Source organism: Cetorhinus maximus, chromosome 15 (genome assembly GCF_964194155.1).
Source record: "Cetorhinus maximus chromosome 15, sCetMax3.hap1.1, whole genome shotgun sequence".
Lineage (NCBI taxonomy): Eukaryota > Metazoa > Chordata > Chondrichthyes > Lamniformes > Cetorhinidae > Cetorhinus > Cetorhinus maximus.
Window position 1 is genome coordinate 57,717,049 of NC_135893.1, and position 16,102 is coordinate 57,733,150.

Here is a 16,102-nt window from a genome sequence, read left to right on the forward strand (position 1 = left end):
AAAAGCATGCAGTATTCGGAACTAAAGAAATGAATTAACGGCACAAATAGAGGTTAGTGGGTATGATCTGATAATCATTACAGAGACATGGTTACAAGGATATCAAAGCTTGGAACTAAATATTCAAACGTATATGCCTTTTCGAAAGGACGGGCAGCAAGGAAAGGGTGGTGGGGTAGCTTTGTTAGTACAGGGTGGAATCAGTATGATAGCAAGGAATGATCTTGGATCAGAAGATGTAGAATCCATATGAGTGGAGGTAAGAAATAACAAGGGGAAGACGACACTGGTGGGAGTAGTTTATAGGCCCCCCTAACAGTAGCTATACTGTAGGACAGAGAATAAATCAGAAAGTAATGAGGGCATGTAAAAAAGGTAGTACATTAATCATGGCTGACTTTAATCTTCATGTAGATAGGGAAAATCAATTGGCAGAGGTAGCCAAGAGCAAGAATTCATAAGAGTGTATTCGGGACAGTTTCCTAGAATAATATGTTGTAGATCCAACCAGAGATCAGGCTATTTTGGATCTGGTATGCGTAATGAGATAGGTTTAATAAATGATCTCAGAGTAAAAGATCCCCTAGGGAACAGTGACCATAACATGGTAGAATTTAGCATTCAGTTTGAGTGTAAGAAACTTGGGTCAGAAACAACTGTGCTAAACTTAAATAAGGGTAATTACAAAGGGATGAGGGCAGAGTTGCCTGGTGTGGACAGGGAAAGGAGTTTAGCAGAAAAGACGGTTGATGAACAATGGGAGATGTTTTAAAAAATAGTTCATGACTCACAACAAGGATATATCCCAGTGAGGAAGAAGGATTCTAGGAAGGGGATAAACCAACCATGGTTAACTAAGAAAGCTAAGGATAGTATCAAATAAAAGAAAAAACATACAATGTGGCAAAGATTAGTGGTAAGTCAGGGGATTGGGAAAGTTTTAGAAACCAACAAGATGACCAAAAAATAATAAAGGGGGAGAAAATAAACTTTGAGGGTAAACTAGCAAGTAATATAAAAGTGGACAGTAAGAGCTTCTTTAAATACATAAAAACGAAGAAAGGGGCCAAAGTGATCATAGGCCCCTTAGAGAATGAGGCTGAGGAAACAATGGTGAAATCAGGGAATGGCAGAAGAGTTGAATAAATACTTTTTATCAGTCTTCACGGTAGAAGACACTAATAGCGTTCCAAAAATACTAAATAATCAAGGGGCAAAAGAGGAGGAGGAAATAAATACAATAACTTTCACGAGAGAAAAAGTACTAGGGAAACTAATGGGGATAAAGGCTGATAAGTCCCCTGGACCAGATGTGTTGCACCCTAGGATATTAATGGAAGTAGCTACAGAGATAGTGGATGCACTGGTGGTAATCTTCCAAGAATCCTTAGATTCTGGAAAAGTCCCAGAGGATTGGAAAACTACCAATGTAACACCCTTATTCAAAAAAGGAGGGAAACAAAAAAAAAACACTAACTATAGGCCAGTTAGCTTAACATCTGTCATTGGGAAAATGTTATGAAATGTTATGAAAATGAGTCTATTATAAAGGATATAATAGCAGAGGATTTAGAAATGCATAATATAATCAAGCAGAGTCAGCATGGCTTCATGATGGGGAAATCATGCCTGTCAAATTTGTTAGAATTCTTTGAGGAGGTAACAAGCAGGATTGATAAAGGGGAACCAGTAGATGTAATAAGAACATAAGGAGTAGGAACAGGAGTAGACCATTCGGCCCTTCGAGCCAGCTCCCCCATTCAATAAGATCATGGCTGACCACCTTGTGTTTTGATTTCCACATCCCCATCTACCCCGCCGATAACCTTCGATTCCCTCGCCTAGCAAGAGTCTACCTACCTCTGCCTTAAAAAAATATTCAATGATATATTTGGATTTTCAAAAGGCGTTCGATAAGGTACCGCACATAAGGCTACTTAATAAGATAAGAGCCCATGGTGTTGGGGGTTATATATTAGTATGGACAGGGGATTGGCTAACTAATAGAAGACAGAGTTGGGATTAGGGGGGGCATTTTTAGGATGGCCCCACAGTGCCACAGGGATCAGGGCTGAGGTTCCAATTATTTACGATAAATATTAATGGCTTGGATGAGGGAAGTGAATGTACTATCGCCAAGTTTGCGGATGACGCAAAAATAGGTGGGAAGGCAAGTGGTGAGGGTGACACAAGGAGTCTACAGAGGGATATAGGCAGGTTAAGTCAGTGGGCAAAACTTGGCAGATGGAATATAATGTGGGAACATGTCAGGTTATGCACTTTGACAGGAAGAAGAGGAGCTGAATATTATTTAAATGGAGAAAGACTGCAGACTGCGGCTCAGAGGGATTTGGGAGTCCTCATGCATTAATCCCAAAAAGCTAACATACAAGTTCAGCAGGTAATAGGGAAGGAAATGGAATGTTGGCCTTTATTTCAAAGGGAATGGAGCATAAAAATAGGGAAGTATTGCTAAAACTATACAAGGCACTAGTTAGGCCACACCTAGAATACTGTGAACAATTTTGATCCCCTTATCTAAGGAAAGATATACTCGCATTGGAGGCAGTCCAGAGAAGGTTCACTAGGTTGATCCCAGGTATGGAGGGATTTTCTTATGAGAGGTTGAGCAGGTTGGGCTGTACTCATTGGAGTATAGAAGAATGAGAGGCGACCTCTTATTGAAACATATAAGATTCTTAGGGGGCTTGACAGGGTAGATGCTGAGAGGTTGTTTCCCCCTTGTGGGAGTGTCTAGGACCAGAGGGCATAGTCTCAGAGTAAGGGGTTGCCCATTTAAGACAAAGATGAGGAGGAATTTCTGCTCTCAGAGGGTAGTGAATCTGTGGAATTCTTTACCACAGAGAGCTGTAGAGGCTGGGTCGTTAAGTATATTCAAGGCTGAGATAGACAGGTTTTTAATCAGCAAGGAAAACAAGGGTTATGGGGAAAAGGCAGGAAAGTGGAGTTGAGGGTTATCAGGCCAGCCATGATCTCATTGAATGGCAGAGCAGACTCAATAGGCCAAATGGCATACTTCTGCTCCTACGTATAATGGTCTTAAGTTAAAACCAAATCTCACCCGCTCTTTTAGATAGATGTAAAACTTCCCATGGCACTATTTCAAAGAAGAGCAGGGAATTATCCTGACGTCCTGGCCCATTTTTACTCCCCAATCAACATTACAAAACGAAAACAGATTATCTGGCTATTATGACATTGCTGTTAAGGGAGCTTGCTGTGTGCAAATTAAGTGCTGTGTTTCCTATTTATAACAATTACTTTCAAAAGTACTTATTTGGCTGTAAAGCGCTTTGGGATGTCTGGTGGTCGTGAAGGGCGCTTTATAAATGCAAGTCTTTCTTTCATGTCTCACAGTGAGACCAAGCTCTAGCACACACTACAGTTAAAGGTATTGGACCATACCATTATACAGACTGGTCTTGCAAAGTACAAATTATACTGGTCATGTGCAGTCCGCCTCATTCCACATATTCACTAAGAACAAAATTAAACAAATACACATTATGCCACAGCCCTGTCTGTCAGATTTTAAACAAAACGAAGGATCGGCAACAATTTCATATCGAGGCCAGCACTAGTTACCATGATGCCAAAACTTCCCCTGTCCCTAGTACACACCCCCCTCCCAACTCCATTACAATCTCTCCCACAGTTGTTACACTAGCAGGGCGCCAGACAGTGATCTGAGCAGTATAGGCCAGGTCTTACCAGCGGGATTGCACTGATCTGGATGAGCAGGTTTGATCCCTCGAGATCACCATACTGCAGCTGATAAGACAGGTAAGGGCTGTGGATTGCTGCAACGAGTTCCGTAACTTTCACCAAATTGGTCTCACCTGTGAATCAATGAAAATTAACAATTGTTTAAAGGCTTGCTGCAATTACTCAGAATCTGAATGTATTGGTTCACATAAGCCTGAAGCAATAAGTATTTAAAATTTTGTCCAGCATTCAGTGCTTAGTGCAAGTTGTTTAGAAAAAGAATAAAAAACCAACAAAGCAGTAGATATAAGTCATATAAATAATCCAGACTAGAATATAAGAACCTAAGAAATAGGAGCAGGAGTAGGCCATTCAGCCCTTCGAGCCCACTCTGCCATTCAGTGAGATCATGGTTGCTCTTCTACTTCAACACCATTTTCCTGCACTATCCCCGTATCCCTTGGTGTTTTTAATATCTATCTATCTCAATCTTGAACATTCTCAATGACTGAGTCTCCACAGTACCCTGGGGCAGAGACTTCCAAAAAATTTACCAACCTCCGAGTGAATAAATTCCTCCTCATCTCAGTCTTAAATGGCCTGCCCCTTATTCTGAGACTGTGCCCCCTGGTTCTAGACTCCCCCCGCCCCCCAGCACCCCCATCCCGCCGAGCAAGGGGAAACATCCTTCCTGCATCTACCCTGTCGAGCCCTGTAAGAATCTTTCCTCACAGGACAATCTCTACATCCCAGGATTGAGTTTGATGAACCTTCGTTGCACTCCCTCCAAGGCAAGTATATCTTTCCTTAGGTAAAGAGATTAAAACTGCACACCATACGCCAGTTGTGGTCTCATCAAGGCTCTATATAATTGCAGTAAGACATCTTTAGTCCTAAATTACAAAGCCTCTTGTAATAAACAAAAACATAAAATGCTGGAAAAACTCAGCAGGTCTAACAGCATCTGTAGAGAGAAAGACAGAGTTACCGTTTCGAGTCTGTATGACTCTTCTTCAGAGCTGCTTTGAAGAGGAGTCATACGGACTCGAAACTTTAACTGTCTTTCGCTCCACAGATGCTGTTAGACCTGCTGAGTTTTCCACAAATACTGTTAGACCTGCTGATATTTTGCATCATTTTCTGTTTTTGTTTCAGATTTCCAGCATCCACAGTATTTTGCTTTTACCTTATGTAATAAAGGCCAACATATGATTTGCCTTAATTGCTTGCTGAACCTGCATGTCAGCTTTCAGTTACTCATGAACAAGGACACCCAAGACCCTTTGCAGTTCAACATTTCCCAGCTTCTCACCATTGAAGAAATACTCTATTTCTGTTTCTCCTACCAACATAGATAAACTCACATTTCTCCACATTGTATCCCGTCTGCCAAGTTTTTGCCCACTCACTTAGCCTCTCCAAATGCCCTCGAAGCACCTTTGCATCCTCTTCACAACTCACATTTCCACCTAGTTTTGTGTCATTTACAAACTTGGAAATATTACATTTAATCCCCACATCCAAATCATTGGTATAGATTGTGAACTGCTGGGGCCCCAAGCACTGATCCTTGCAGTACCCCACTAGTCACCGCCTGCCAACCTGAAAATGACCCATTTATTCCTTCTGTTTCCAATCCACTAACAATTCTCAATCCATGCCAGTATATTAACCCCAATCCCATGTGCTCCAATTTTGCTTATTAACTTCTTCTGTGGGACCTGATCAAAAGCTCTGAAAATCTAAGTATACCATATTCGCCAGTTCCCTCTAATCTATTCTGCTAGTTACATCTCCAAAAACTTCAACAGGTTTGTTAAACATGTTTTACCTTTCATAAATCCATGTTATCCCAGTACTATCTTTACTTTCTAAATGTCCTGTTATCACATCCTTTATTATAGATTCTAGCATTTTCCCTATGACTGATGTCAGGCTAACAGGTCTGTAGTACCCTGTTTTCTCTCTCCCTCCTCTCTTAAATAGTGAGGTTACATTGCCACCTTCCAATCTGCAGGAACCATTACAGAGTCTATAGAATTTTGAAAGATGACCACCAATGCATCTATTGTTTCTACAGTCACCTCTTTCAACACTCTGGGATATAGATCATCAGGTCCAGGGGATTTATCTACTTTAAGTCCCATTAATTTCTCTAGTACTTTTTTTTGCTAATATTATATCTTGTAGTTCTTCGTTTATAGTGGTCTCTTGATTCTCCAATATTTCTGAAAGGTTTATAGTATTTTCCTCCATGAAGACAAACACAAAGCATTTGTTTAGTTTCTCTTCTAATTCCTCATTCCCCATTATAAATTCTCCTGACTCCGCTTGTAATGGACCCACCTTTGTTTTTGCTAAGTCTTTTCCTTTTTACATACCTATAGAAGCTTATACAGTCTGTTTTTATGTTTCTCACTAGCTTACTCTCATTCAGTTGACTACAATGGCGCAAACCATTGTCCTACAAGATGGAAGGCTGCCAATAAAAACCACCATCGCGCTAAGAAAGGATATAACAAACAGGCAGTGAAGAGGGCAGAATTAAGTAACAGAAAAGGATTTAAGAACATAGTGGCAGTTAGCAGCTGTGGTTTTAATGGGAATTTTAACTTCATATAGGTTGGGATAAGCACACTAGCGCAAGGATAGTAAAGTTCTTGCGTGTATCTGGGGTTGCTTTCTGCAGCAATATGTCACGGAACCAACAAAGGAGCATGCCTTCTTAAATTTAGTAACGAATAATAAGCCAGGTTTAGCAATGAGAAATGAGCCATATTTAGCTAACAGCTTAATAGTGCATGAACATTTATCTAATAGCCATCATAATATAATCGAGTTCAACGCTGTGTTTGAATGGGAGAAACCTGCAACAGCTAAGGCTTTAGGCCAGGCTGACTTCAATGGGATGAGTCAGGGACTGTTCACTATAAACTGAATAGATTGTTAATTGTTAAAATGACCAAAGATCAGTGGGAAGTGTTCAAAAAAATACTTAACATGATACAGTATGAAACCAGGGGCAAGAGCCCTACTTGCCAAAAAAGACAGCTATGGACAAACAAAGTGGTAAGAGACAGCACGAAACTAAAAGCATACAAAAGTGAAATAAAAGTACAGAACACAGCAAATAGAAAAGATACAAAAGGACAAAGGGTGACAAAACAGATAGCTAGTGTTACAAAAAGGGAGTATGAAAAGAAACTTGCAAAGAGTATCAAAATCAACACAAAATTACATTAGGAAAAAGTGTAGTCATGAGCAATCGGGTCCCCTTAAAAATTGATAATTGTGATGTTGTTGATGAACATAAGAAAACGGCAGATGTGTGTGTTTACAGTCAAGGGAGTGGTCAGCATGTCAAACATCCAAGGAAACAAATACCAAATCAGGATCAGGGACTCACTAAGGTTAATGTAAATAAAATAACAGCAATTAAGAAACTTAATGGCATTAAAGAGTGACAAATCTCCTGGACTAGATGGTTTCCATCCCAGGGTTTTAAAGCAAGTAGCTGAGAACGTTGCAGATGCCCTAACTATAAACTTCCAAGTTCCTCAATTTGGCAACTGTTCCTGCAGATTGGAATGTTGCATGTCAGTCCGCTATTTAAGAAAGGTGAGAGGGGGAAACCAGGGAATTATAGACCAGTTAGCTTAACATCTGTTGTTGGGAAACTACTGGAGTCTATAATTAAGGATAGGGTGACTAAACACCTTGAAAATTTTCAGCTGATCAAGAGAACATCAGCTGGGTTTGTAAAGGGTAGGGCATGCCTGATGAATCTGACTGAATTTTTTTGAAAAGGTGACTAAAGTAGTGGATAGGGGAATGTCTATTGATATTATTTATATGGACTCCCAGAATGCATTTTATAAAATCCCTCTTAAAAGACTGTAAGCTAAAGTTGAAGTTCATGGAATTGAAGGCAAATCGATGAAATGATTAGGAAATTGCCAGGAGGCAGGAGACAGAGTAGGGATAATGAGCAGGTACTCTAATTGGCAGAATGTGCCTCGTAGTGTCCCAGAATATGCCAGCGCAGACATCGACACTGACAACTGGGAGACAGTCGCTGAAAGGCGCGACCTCTGGAGACTTACTGTTTGGAAGGACATTGGAAAAGGCAAGCAGAAATGCACAATGATCTGTATTGCGGCCTCAACTATTAACTGCATTCATTGACAACTTAGATGATGGCATAGAAAGCCACATATCCAAATTTGCTGATGACACAAAGACAGGTGGCATTGTAAAGCAGTGCAGAAAAAGTCATAACATTACATAGAAATATTGATGGATTAAATGAATGGACAAAACAGTGGCAACTGGATTTCAATGTAGGCAAATAATAAGGTCATCCACTTTGGACCTGAAAGGGTACTTTCTAAATGGTGAAAAGCTAGAAACAGTGGAGATATAAAATGATTCCATACATAAATCATTGGAATATCATGAACAGGTACAGTGCATAAAATAATCAATAGGCTAATGGAATGTTGGCCTTTATATCTAAGAGGACCAGAAGAAATACAAGGGATAGAATTCATGCTTTAGGTTAAAAAAAAAAACCGTGGTTAGATAATGCTTGGAGTGCTACGAGCAGTTCTGGGCAACATGCCTTAAGAAAAATATAACGGCCTTGAAGGTAGTACAGTTTAGATTTGCAAGAATAATACTTGGACTTTAAATATTAAATTACAAGGAGAGGTTACACAAATTGGGGTTGTACTTTCTGGAATTTAGAAAGTTAAGGGATGATTTGATTGAAGTTTAAGATATTAAGGATAGGAGAGAAAATATTTCTGCTGTTTGGGGAGACTAGGACCAACTTTTAGTGATTGTTACCCTGGACACAAATCCTTTGGCTGTCCACAGCTCCTAGTTTCTCACCATCATGAATATCTTCTGATTTATCTTTCTCAGATCCCAAGTGGGTGATGCTACACTTCCCTATATCGAACTCTCTCTATCCCAATGTTGCCCACTCATTTATCTGTCCATGTCTGTTTGTAACTTGTTTCACTAACCCACACAATTTTCTGTGCCTTTCTTTAATTTATTCTCTGGATGTGGGTGTCATTGGTAAGGTCAGCATTTATTACCCATTCCTAACTGACATTGAGAAGGTGGTGGTGAGCCACCTTCTTGAATACAAATAAATGCAGTTAAGAGTCAACCATGTTGGTGTGGGTCTGGAGCCACAGATAAGTCAGACTAGGTAAAGACAGCAGATTTCTGTCCCTAAAGAATATTAATGAACCAAATGGAGTTTTTACAATAATCTGGTTGTTTCATGGTCCTGATTACTGAAATTAGCTTTTAATAAATTAACTGAATTTTAATTCCTCATTGCTAAAATGAGATTTGAACTTGTCTCAGGATCATTAGACTAGACCTCTGGATCGCTAGACTAATAACATAGCCACAATGCTAGCGTACTCCAAAACTTAATGTTGTCTGCAAACTTGGATATGGAACTCTATTCCTTGATCCAAGTGAGTGAAAAACTGAAGCCCCAGTATAGATTCCTGAAGAACACCACTTGTCACATCCAGCACTCTTGGATGCTGAAGCTGCACCTCAACAATCTGGATTGGTCCAAAAGTTCTGCAGGAATCCCCATGGTGAAGATTCCACACACATGCATCTTATACAAGGAATAACAGCTGTATGGAACAAGTCCCACTGAAGCAGGCAGTTGAAACAGTTATCCAGGTGACCAGGTGCAACAGGGATTAAGGGACAGGAGGGTAAATCCACCAGTCCTGCACTGCTAAGGGGAGCTGTAATCAAAGCACCAGCAAGTTGGAAACAGGGCTATGACAACCTGGGGCTGGTCTTCCAACCCACACTTCCCTCTGGGAGCAGGAGGCCAATGTGAATTTACCCCAGAATATATAGATGAGATAGATCTATCACAAAAGGATGGGTTCTGCTGCTTATCATGTTACTAAGAATTCTTCCTCTGCTCCAAGAGGAAAGTTACTCAATGTGTTGTGCTACATGAATGCCCTCCTTTACCCCTGCTATTCCTGTAGGGTGCCAGGTTCAGTGTGCCAACGTACCCAGGTGCGGAAGCATTGCTGCCTCCAGGCTCTTAGCAAAGTGAACAGTACTGTCATGGATATCCAGCAGCATGTGAAGCTTGTCCTCCTGGTCTGCTTTCTCCATCGCCGTGCTGAGGCAGACAGGGATTGATGGAACGATGGCCCCCAGGGTCTGGATCTGCAGTACGGTAACAATCTCACAGGGATTCCTGAAGACCTGGCCAACATAGAGTTTTTTGTTTAGGTACAGTTCTTAAAAGGTCTCAAAGTACAGAACTAGTCAAAGTTGGAGCAAATTTCAGCAAGAATCATAACATTAAAAGGTAATGAAAAGATTTAATTAAATGTTAATTCTTCACTTATTAGTGAAAATATCATAGATAAGAACAGAAGGCCATTCAGCCTGTCGAGTCTGCTCCACCATTCAATACCATCATCATGGCTGATCGAACACTTCAATGCCTTTTACTCATTATCCCAATAACCCTTTACGTTATTGTTAATCAGAAATTTATCAATCTCTACCTTAAACATACTCAAAGACTGAGCTTCCATAGCCCTCTGGGGTAGAGAATTCCAAAGATTCACAACCCTCTGAGTAAAGAGATTTCTCTTCATCTCAGTCCTAAGTGGCTTCCCCCTTAATTTGAAATTGTGTCCCCTGGTTCTAGACTCCCCAACCAGAAGAAACATCTTACCTGCATCTACCCTGTCTATTCCTTTAAGTATTCTGTAGAGTTCAATGAGATCACCTCTCATTCTTCGAAACTCTAGAAAATATAGACTCAGTTTCCCCAATCTCACTTCATAAGACAGTCCCACCATCCCCAGAACAAGTCTGGTGAACCTTCGTTGCACTCCCTTTATGGCAATAATATCCTTTCTGAGGTAAGGGGACCAAAACTGCACACACTACTCCAGGTGTGGTGTAACCAGGCTTCTATACAATTGAAGCAAGGCTTCATTACTCCTGTACCCAAATCCTCTGGTGATAAAGATCGATCAATCGGTTTTGGACCATAAATCCTTACCTTTCATCGGGTGAATCCCATACAAAAGCAAATACTGCAGCATGTAATGTATGGGAACTATTACAGCACAGAAACAAACCATTTGGCCTAAAATGTGTATGCTGGCATTTATGCTTCACATGAGATTCCTGCAGCCCCTCTTTATCTCACCCTTTCTCCCTTAAGTGCTTATCTAGCTTTCAGTTAAATCTATGCTATTAACTGATGTGGCAAGTGGCAAATGTAGCCAACTAAACGCCCAATTGAGAACCATCTACTCTGGTAGCTGGCATTTTGCTGGCAACAGAGCAGCCCTCACAATGTGGGTTGGCTAGCCATCAGCTTCAAGGAGGTAGCCTCCCTGTGGCTTCCTGGGGTGGAGGCAGCAAAACAAGTGGGTCCATAGCCCCAGCAAATAAAGCTCACCCCTACAGCCCCAATCACCAGGGCTGCCTGGCCTTGGCAGAGAAAAAATTTTCCGGAGGTGCCCTCTCGCTCTCCTTGCAGCTTCAGCAGCGGCCACCTCTTTATGCTGCTACTGAGGACGGACAGGCAATGTGGAGAGCCAGCCCGGCATCCTTAATTGAACGGTGGGTCCAGCGGCAGCTATTTAAGAGGCTGTTGCTGGGAAGACTGCCACTGCAGTCCCGCTGCCTGCTTGTATGGGGTGAGCACTCACATTTGGTCCTGATATCAGGATTTGCCCTTTTCCAAGAAAATCCTGGTTATGTAAACAGGAAATACATCTTAGGAGTCCACATACAGTATGAAAACACACACTGCCGCCATACAAAATCAAAGATCAACACAGTAGGAGATGCGATGGCCTCTGCCTCAACCAATCCCTGTAGCAAAGGATTCTATGCTCCAACAACCTTGTGTAAGGAAATTTCTCCTAAAGAACTCTCTTCTCACTCTCGGTGATCCCTCATCACTGACTAGTGGAAACATTGCCTTCCTATTCACTCTACCAAAACCCTTCAGAATTTTATAACCTCTATTAAATCTTCCTTTAGCCTTCTTCGCTCCAGTGAAAGTTGTTGTTTTCTCAAGTCATGCCTCATAACTCTTGGAGCTAATCCTAGAATACTACAGTACATAAAGAAGCCTATTTTATATTCTATGCCACCTAGTTATAAAGACCCCAAACATTATTGGTCTTTTATAATGGCTTTATCTACCAGTATTCTCACTTTCAGGGAATTCTGCGCGTGAATCCTTTGGTCTCTCTGTTCATCTTCAGCCTTGAGTGCCTTTCCATTGAGTACATACTTTCATTCCTTCTTTTTCTTATTACACATTAAATTGCACCTGTTTTCTCATTCTGCTAACCAATGTCTTCCTTCAGTCTTTCACAATCCGCTTTACTGTGTGCCAACTAGCCTCTTATCAAAGGTTTTCTGAAAAATCAACAAACACCACAGCAAGGGCATTCCTTTATCTATCCAATCAGTTATTTTTGCAAACAAAACCTCTATTCAATTTGTCAAAGGCTTTGGGAATTGATAAAGCCTTACCGTAAATCCAAAGTCCTTTGTTTTTTGTATGCGGCATGCTGATTCAATCCACCCATGTTCTCACCCTACCCACTTTGTGATTGTGTTTTTGTTCTTCTCCCCTAACTTCCTGCCATCCCCACCCTTTTCAAAATACCTTCTCAGAACATGGGCACCACTGGTAAGGTCAGCAAATATTGCCCAGCCCTTGTTGTCCAGAGAAGATGGGGGCGAGCTTGCTTGAAATGATGGGTGTGATTTCATCCAAATTCCAGGGCACTTCAGAGAACAATTAAGAGTCGACCATATTGGTGTGGGACTGGAATCACATGTAGGTCCAGGCTGGTAAAAACAGCAGGTTTCCTTCCCTAAAGGAATATCAATGAACCATTTGGGTTGTTTTTTTTTTAAAACAACAATCTGTGTAGTTTGAATTCAGGTTTTAAAATAACTGGAAATAAAAAGCTGGTTCTCAGTAAAAGTGATGACGAAACTGCCATAGTGGAATTATTATCTGGATTCTTAGTCTAATAACAAGCAATACGCCTACTTGGGGTTCAAATCCAACCCCCGACCATCCCCTCTGTGACATTTTATTATTATGCTTTAGATTGTTTGATTCCAGATTTCTTTTAACTTGCAGTTTAAAAATAGGAATCAGCCCATGCATTTTTCTCTCTCACATCCCTATAGAAATGGAAAGACTTCCATGTTAACCAGCCTTTTGCAATCTCAGAATGTCCCAAAGTTTTTTGGTTACCAATTAAGTGTTTCTGAAGTCCAGTCATTGTTGTAACGTAGAAAATGTGACAGCAAATTCCAAACAGCAAGACACAAACAGCAATGTGATAATGACCAAATAATAGATTTTTTTTAAAAAAGTGTCATTTGAGGAATATTAGCCAGGACACGGAGGAGGACTCCTCTGCTCTTCTTCAAAACTTTGCTCTTTATATCCATCTGAAGGGGACGATGGGGCCACCTTTTAACATCTTGTCTGAAAGACTGGAGTGTCTGCCTGGATTATAGGCTCTAGTCACTGGAGTGAGACTGGAACCTTCTGACTGCTTCCCTGTTATTTCTCATCCCATGTCAACGTACAGGTAAAGTTCCGGTCAAAAACTTGATTCCCTGTTATTATGAGTCTTGACTATGGCTGACTGCCCTAAATACGTTGCCTGCAGTTATGGAACACAACATGCAAGATCCGGAGATATTTTACCTGAGATTTTGCATTTATTGCTTTTCAGAAGTAATGTCTTAATGTTTAATCTACTAACACAAAGTTATTCTTGGAAACAGATCAGAGATAAGGCAGAACATTTAATACATTTGTAACAAGTCGTACTGGACTGGAGACTATGCCCTCTGGGAAAGAATTAAAGGGAAGGCAAGAATTTTCAAATACTTGGCAGGGCAGGGGGGAATATTTCCATTAAAGGGTATGAAATAAAACACCAGGGAGTGCAAACTGACACCTAAATTCAGAAATAAAAACTTAACTACAGGAATCATCATCCCCTTAGGCTTGCCCTCCTAACTGTTGCGCCCAGCTGTCCAGCTGATTGGTTTGCCCAGCTCTTCACTATTAGCTTTCTCCATGGTTCCCCTTATATATATTTCATACACACACCCATCAACTGAAATTGGAAAAATGTAGTCACCATGGTGTTCATGGACTTCTGGAAAGCCTTTGAAAATGTATTACCAGAAGAAGCGATTGAAGCAGAGCCCATGTCAATATTTTAAGGATAAATGATTGAAGGAAAGAGGGATAAAGGAATATGGGAACAGAACAAGCACATGGGGCATGAAGAACACTGATGCTCTTGCCTGGAATGACGAAGTGATGGGTGGTGACCTTATCTTGAAGAACTGCAAATGATAGGGTGATGGTCATGTTTTGTTCAGTGCTTTATTAAATTATTTGAGAGGGCACAAGACCAAATAAGGGAGAGTAACGTTCAAGTGGTGCAAACAGAGCCCACGTTTGCTAGTGGTGGTCACTCTGCAGTCAAGAGGGGGAATTCTGGTCAATTTTACTTCACTCTCCGCCCAAGCTTGAGGCAGTTTTTCAGGACCCTAACCCCAACCTCAGTTGGTTAACCAATTGGGATTGAAACAGGAATCCCAGCCCCCACCAAAGTTGTTGTGGTTCATTTATCATTCCAACAGGGGGCAGCAAGAGTCGGGCACAGACAGCAGCTGTTGGAATCTTCAGCTGACACTCAGTTCAGGGACTTTGAGAGCAGAAGAGAGAGAATAAAAGAGAGACAGTGAAACACTAAGCAGATTCAGAACGCCCTATAACACCAGAAAACAACCAGTTCACAGGTTATTAAACAAATTCCACATACGCATTCCAGTGATTAATGGAACTTGTTATCTGCATCAGTGCAGAAGCTAAATTGACAAGCTGTTGCACTTTTTACTGTTATGGGAACATAAAAACAGGCACATTGTGATACCTGCAGCCAGTTGAGAATTATTCTGCCCTTGCACAATTTCACTTAGCATTTCGGAGCTGTGATGCCCACGTCAATATGAGGCATGTAACTGTTGTAAATTTTCCCCGTCCTTCACAGCCACATACCTTCCCCCCCCGCCAGTACAGGAAAACAACACTTGTTTTACAAGTACCATAGCTGCTCTGACATTGGGGTTCACTCCTGCTGGATACAGTCAATTCCTCACCAGGTACATTCCTGCTGGAATATAGGGAATTCTGCAGCAAGTAACTCATGTCCTGAATCCCCAAAACCCATCCTCCAAGCTACAAAACACAACTCAGGAGGACAATGGAATACTCCCCACTTGCCAGGATGAGGGTAGCTCCAACAACACGCAAGATGCTTGACACCATCCAGCACAAAGCCGCCCACTTGATCAGCACCCCGCCCATCACCTTTTACATTCACACACTCCACCACTGATACAGTAACAGCAGTGTGTACGATATACAAGATACTCTGCAGCAACTCTTCAAGGCTCCTTCGACAACACCTTCCAAACCAATGACCTCTACCACCTAGAAGGACAAGGTTGGCAGATGAATGAGAACAACACCACCTGCAAGTTACCCTCCAAGTCACATACCATCCTGACTTGGAACTATATTGCCATTCCTTCATTATCAAAATATGATTCATTATGAGTCAAAATCCTGAAATTTGATCCCTAACAGCACTGTGGGTGTACCTACACTGAATAGACTGCAGCGATGAGGCAGCTCCCTATCACCTTCTCAAAAGCAATTAACGAAAGCCAACAAATGCTGGCCTTGCAGCGATATGTTTATATCCCATGAAAGAATTAAAAAAAACATTCTCTCCTGAGTACATTCCTGCTGAGATAAAGTACTAGAGGCATATCCATCCTATGTTATCACGCTCCCACTGTCATTCACACCTGAGCCCTTGACAACTCCACTATGGAGATGTAGTAACTCAGCACACACCAAACCTCAGGCATGGAAGAGGGCAGAGAGTGAGCGGGGGTGGGGGCTGAGCTCCCGAGGAAGGGGGAGCGAAGGAGGGGAGCTCCTGAGGGCAGGGGAACAGACCAAGCCAAGGGCGGGGGTGAGGAAAGGAACAGGGTGGGGGTTGGGGGGGGGGAATGGATTGAGGGCGTGCCCATTGGCAGGGGGGCCTGAGTGAGGGAGAGGAATGGAGAACACAGGCAGGCCAGCCCGGGGGTGAGCCAGAGATATATAAATGCACACCATGGGTGACTCTGGGTTAGGAGAAGTCCTGGTTATGAAACTGCATCCCATCACTTAATACCTTGCATTGATGTTCGAATGAGTCATGCAATGTTTACA

The 16,102-nt window shown here is 41.6% G+C and overlaps 1 protein-coding gene across 7 annotated transcripts in view; it reads right to left on the bottom strand.

The window, feature by feature from the left end:
• Positions 1–16,102, bottom strand: part of cog7 (component of oligomeric golgi complex 7) — a 63,774-nt gene that overhangs the window by 16,550 nt on the left and 31,122 nt on the right. For all 7 annotated transcript variants that reach the window (XM_078558442.1, XM_078558443.1, XM_078558445.1 and 4 more), the window contains 2 exons: positions 9,795–9,993; positions 3,733–3,860 (listed from right to left, as the gene is read on the bottom strand). In XM_078558442.1, coding sequence (XP_078414568.1) covers positions 3,733–3,860; positions 9,795–9,993 — 327 coding nt within the window. The remainder of the gene's footprint in view (positions 1–3,732; positions 3,861–9,794; positions 9,994–16,102) is intronic.